Source organism: Nuphar pumila, chromosome 11 (assembly GCF_984573655.1).
Source record: "Nuphar pumila chromosome 11, dmNupPumi1.hap1.1, whole genome shotgun sequence".
NCBI classification, from domain to species: domain Eukaryota; kingdom Viridiplantae; phylum Streptophyta; class Magnoliopsida; order Nymphaeales; family Nymphaeaceae; genus Nuphar; species Nuphar pumila.
Window position 1 is genome coordinate 15,249,517 of NC_143259.1, and position 5,944 is coordinate 15,255,460.

General features: G+C 45.4%; 1 protein-coding gene across 1 annotated transcript; it reads left to right on the plus strand.

The window, feature by feature from the left end:
* Positions 1-301: 301 nt before the first annotated feature.
* On the plus strand, positions 302-1,484 carry LOC149822082 (protein EXORDIUM-like 2). Its single transcript, XM_089981016.1, has one exon. It carries the CDS (start codon positions 322-324, stop codon positions 1,294-1,296), a length of 975 nt encoding a protein of 324 aa, XP_089837142.1. The 5' UTR covers positions 302-321; the 3' UTR covers positions 1,297-1,484.
* Positions 1,485-5,944: the final 4,460 nt, after the last annotated feature.

Below are 5,944 nucleotides of genomic sequence, written 5' to 3' on the forward strand. Positions count from 1 at the left end.
CCTCGTTGGTGTTTGAAACAAAGTTTTGGGAAAATCATGAAGTGGGAAGAAGGGGTCACGTCAGTGACGTAGGCTGCGATTAACTAGTTTGGGAAAATCATGGTGAAAGAAGCAAGATCACGTCCCCTCTGTCTGCACCCTTACTGTGGGAAAAACGGTCACGTCCATCATTTTCACACCACTGTGGCACCTTTGTTATTCCAGGAAACGTCAGGCGCATTTCCCCACATGACAGTCTCCTCTCTCTCCTACTTCTTTTCTCACTATTTAAACCCATCCCTCTCCTTCCATCAACAAGGAAGCAAATCTCTCTCTCTAGCAATGTCTTCTCTCTCCAGAGATTTGTTTGTCATGGTGGTGCTCCTCCTTTGCATGGCGGAGCTCTCCCGGTCGATGGGTGTCTCGAGAAAGCTCGCTTCCCTCTACACCCCACCACCCCTCGTGCTCCAATACCACAATGGTCCCCTACTCACGGGCAACCTCCCCCTGAGCATCGTGTGGTACGGTGCCTTCTCTCCTTCACAGAGGGCCATCGTCATCGACTTCCTCAACTCCCTGCACCCACCGACCGCCCTCCCGAAGGGCCAGTATCCCACCGTCTCCACCTGGTGGATGACGGTCGAGAAGTACTCGGCCGCGCTCACCAAGTCGAGCCCACCCTCCTCCTCATCCGGCGCGGTCGTTCCGGTACTGGTGAGGCAGACCCTTGACTCGGGCTGCTCCCTGGGCAAGACCCTCACCCGGGGCCACATCTCACAGCTCGCCTCCAGCCACGCTGCTCCTGGGGCCCACGGGGAGAGGTCCCTCACCCTCGTCCTCACCTCCGCTGACGTCGCCGTCGAGGGCTTCTGCATGGGCGGCTGCGGGACCCATGGCGCCCGGCCCCCCTCCACCGCCGCCTACGTCTGGGTCGGCAACTCCGCCTCCCAGTGCCCCGGCACCTGCGCCTGGCCCTTCCACCAGCCCATCTACGGCCCGCAGGTGCCGCCGCTCGTCGCGCCCAACGGTGACGTTGGCATGGACGGCATGGTGATCAACGTCGCGTCGATGCTTGCCGCCACCGTCACGAACCCGCTCGGCAACGGCTACTACCAGGGCAACGCTGGCGCCCCGCTGGAGGCCGCCTCGGCCTGCCCGGGCGTGTACGGGAAGGGCGCCTACCCGGGCTACGCAGGGAACCTGCTGGTGGACCCCGCTTCCGGCGGGAGCTACAACGCGGTCGGGCTGAACGGGAGGAAGTACCTGTTGCCGGCCCTGTGGGACCCACAGACCCGCTCCTGCTTCACTCTTGTATGATATGGTCAAAAGAGAAAAGAAAAAAGATTGCAGGGTTTTGGTGCGGTTGTAATTCTGGGTCTGAATCCAACCCATATCCGTGTATTAGGAGGAGTCTTTGCGGGATCAGTTTCCACTAAAACTAGCACCCCTTCACCGTTTGTATATTGATCAATTCCACCTTCTTAGAGCATGGTTTTCCTTTGTCATTTCTATAGTGTATTTCCAGTAATCATTCCACAAACCATATAAATACTTCAAGATATGACCAAGAATGAAGAGCCCAAATTCAAGCACTATAAATTGTAGTTCTTAAGCACCTTTGAAACTCATACTGCTTTAACTCTTTTTTTTTCTTCATATTTTGCTTGGGGAAAAGAAATGGATTGAAGACAATGTTGTACGGATCTTCAATAATAACTTCTATAGAAAAAATAATAATTTGGAAAAACTCTCTCAAAGAAAAATTTTCTCAGTTCGTAAGTGTGGAAAAAGCTGTACGGATCTTCCAATTTGTATCACTTTTCCTACGTCATTCCCACTTTCAAACTTGCCCTAAAGAGATACAATAAAATCAGCAAATGAGAACATGACAATAAAATAATGCTCCTTATGCTAATTAAGCACTAGCTTGTTAGAGTAGCACTAGCGAAGTTGAAACAACAAAAGGGCCACAAAGAGCACCTCTTGGTGTCGTCATTCCTGAAAAAGATCAGGTGCAATATGATTGCACAAATATTTGTGCATTAAGCACCTGATCACCCTCCATCTTAGGGACATCACCTGTCAGTTGTGGGGCCCAAGGCCTGATGGAGGGCAATCAGGTGCTTAATGCACAAATTTTGTGCCATGTGATTGCACCGGATCCAGACTCTCGTGATTCATAAAAAAAAGTGAACATGCATGTTTAGGGCGAGATAAACTAATTTGCAATTGCATAGCTAATCAAAGACACTTATGTCATCCTTTGGATTGGTGTAACGAAGGGTAGTGCACTCTACCCAAGGCATCAAACCATTGTAGGGCGTGAAGGAAAAGTAGGGCCTTTGGGAAAGATGCCCTATTGGAGTATATACCTTATTCTAGAATCTAGGGGTTCAACGTAGGGATGGCAGTGGGGCGGGGCGGGGGGACAAGGTCTCCATCCCCGCCCCGCCTCAAGATTTTATCCTCCACCCCCGCCTCCATCCCCGGCCGGGATGGATTTTATCCTCCACCCCCGCCTTCATCCCCGTTTCATGTCCTTCCTTGCCGGTTCAAACGGGGATGAGGCGGGGCAGGGCGGGGATATTGCGGGGAAAAGTGGGTGGGGGCGGGGATGAGGCGGGGCGGGGAAAAGTGTACGTCCATCCCCGCCTCCACCCCCGGACGGGGATGGATTTTAACCTTCGTCCCCGCCTCCATCCCCATTTCATACCCTTCATCCCCAGTCCAAACGGGGCAAGGCGGGGCGGGGCCCCGCTTTCCCCCGGTCCACTGCCATCCCTAATTCAACGGGTGAGGAGGCTAGGGGATGGATGTTCTCATTTCCCTTTTCTTGTTTGCTTTGGAAATAGGACACACTATTTCCCAGTTTGCAATTCCCAATTGCATTTTTTTTTTTGGGTTTTTATGGGACCAGTTTTTTTCGTCCATTTGTCGTGGGACCAGTTATTATTTATTATATTAGCATTAGAATATACAGAAAAGTTCCATTTTTTTGGATGGTAGAAAGAAAAATATCGATTTTTCGTTGGTCAGAAGATACAATTAGGGGGTGCCAATAGATCGGGTTTGAGCCAGATCCAACCCGTGCTAAACCCCCTATAGGGTCCGGCTTTGGTGATAAAGAGGAAGATCTGATTAGAATCCAGGGCAGACTCAAAGGGTCTAATTAGTAGCCGAGTATGGTTTGTGAAATTATATATCAGACCTGGGTCCGCGTAGCTGTTGGGATTTTTTTCGAAAATCCGACCTTATGGATGTGCTCTGCGTGATCGATTAACTAGAAATTGACTCTTAGATCATGCATTTTGGATGAAAAAATGGTTTCTGGAGCCTCGAAAGTTCTAAAAATTTTCATAACATTGATTTTGAAACCTTATAAAAACTTATCCATGCACCGGAATCAAATGATCCAAGATCCTATTCCTATGAAAACAAACACATAAAACACATCTGTAAGGTTAGAATTTAAAAAAAAACACCAAATTTTTTGGAAAAGACCCATCTGGTACAGGTCGGGCATGGGTAGACTCTCATTTTCCTATATATATATATATATATATATATATATATATATATATATATATATATATATATATATATATATATATATATATATATATATATATATATATATATTGTGTGTGTGTTTGATATACATTTTAAGTGTAATACATAAAGAGAAGAATGTGTGGAACATATACATTTAAAATCTGAACTATTAAGTTTAATATATAAAAAATATATATTTTAAGTCTATATATTTCATGTACAGCTAGAATTTTTATACATGAGCCAGCTCATATTCGGGTCATCTCATTCAGGGACGAACTGATCTTGAGCTTGGCTCAGTTAAGCACGAGCATGAACCAAATCACGAGCTCGATCTACTGGCAAATGAGCTGAGCCTAAACATGCTCTGTTCAGCTCGTTTACCAGCCCTATTTACAAGAACATTAGAAAATTACTGTCTTGAGAATTATAGTCCAAAAATCCTGAGAGAATGATTCAGTTACCGCATTTCCACAAAATTTCTGATCTTCAATCGCGTCTTATTCCAAATGGCTGGTTGGTGGCCTGACATTCTCTCTCAAGTGAGGGACCCCTAAGCTAAATTCCATATGAACCTACAATTGCCTAGCAAGACAATGTAAAGGCTAAAATGTTAAAAAGTTCAAAGATTTATTCACACGCCAAAGATTAGATGGTGATGTGCATGAAATTCTTTAAAAAAAAAGTTTGACCTAGCAATCTCCTCAATTGTTTGGTAGCATCAAGGACAAGAATCCGTCTGTCCATTGTCTCTACTTTTTCCTGCCCAAGGACATCCAAGTCACACCAAGATAGGTGCATTTTTCTATCCTTTGGAGAAATATTTTCTGACTTGTGAGAAGATTGTCCAGGACCTCGTTTTGGTTGTGTCCAGCACAATTTTGACCAAGTGCATTCCATGATAATGTATTGGCCATTTATGTTTTTTGTTTTATGATAGGCCAAGGAGAAACAACCCCCTGCACAATCACAGACCATACATTGGATGGTCTCTGGTTGGTAAAACCCTTGAGGTCCTCCCAAGCCATCGGAGAGTACACCCTGCTTCGACCTTGCGGCAAAGGACGCCCTCCCATGGTTTCGAACTCATGATCAACTTGGTGACATTCATAAGTTGCCCTTGCTGGCTGATAAGTTAGTAATGGACATCAATGCATTGGATGATTTGCGCTTGTCCTGGATATCAATGCTCAAATCCTGAGGATATCCTTGTCTTTGCATATGATATCATTGACTCTAGCATTTACATGCCCTTGGACAAGTAGAAAAAATGAGAAAGATTGTGTCAGGTTCGTGTTGAGGTATGCTGACTCGCCAACCTGACCTGATTGCCACCCCTAGATACGAAGCAAGAAATGAGCTTTATGGGAGTATGGTAAAAATCCTAAAACTTACCGAGGTAGTATCCCATGTGGTAAGCGAGGTCCTGTGGCAAGCTGAAGGCTCAGGTTCGAATCCCTCTGCCATATGGGGCTTAAGAGATATCTGGTAGGGGTCTGCCTAACCCAGCTTGTCTTTAAAAAAAAGAAATCCTAATACTTGGAGAAGGGTTGGAATAGCATAATTGGGTAGAGCATGCATCATTCACAAGGTTGGAGGTTCAAACCCTCATCCTACCGCACACGCCCCATGATTTAACGACTCCACCCAAAACCACTATAAGGAGGCTTCTTGATTCCAACATTAGCATTTTACTGACCAATAATATGAGCTCATGCCGTTCTGCAAAAACCAAATTCTTTGACTGGAAATACTGCTAAAATTTGAAAAAACTATGAATGAGTAGGATTTGCCATGCAAATATAATCAGACATGGTAGAATCATCATACCAATTAAGGTGAAACTTGTCACAGGGATACTCCATTTTTAACTCCTGTTCAATATCCCCCTTGTATATTAATCATGTAAGGAACTTAATAAAAATGGCGGAATCTTATTATCTGCAGTTGTATCCATGTGACATAGGGTGAAAATAGGAGGAACACATTCATCGACTCGACTCTGAGCAAGCTAAAGTTTCTTGTTTCTCTGAACATTTGCGAACTTTTCAAATTTGATCATGCTATTTCCCATAAGACTGAAAATGTGGAAGGCCCTAATTTTCTCAAGCATCCAATTGACTTTCCCAGCACAATCTAGCACCGGTTCCAATCAGCAAGCTACCCTTGATCTGTTCTTTAACCTGAATCACTGCCGGTTTATCCAGACAAGGAGCCACAGCAGGGTTCGAACCTATGGGTGGCCAGACCCAGCCCTGCTGGGTGAAGTTGAGAGATGCGTCATATCTCTTGATACTTATGTAGTCTAATATTGTAATTGGACTATGGTTTTGCAGACAGCTACAAAAACTTACCAAGAGTATTGAATAGATTGTCATCTAGCTGGTACCTTTTCACTCCTAAAGGGACTTGG

Coding starts and splice junctions, on each gene's coding strand:
- LOC149822082 (XM_089981016.1), top strand. CDS start 322: ATGTCTTCTCTCTCCAGAGATTTGTTTGTCATGGTGGTGCTCCTCCTT.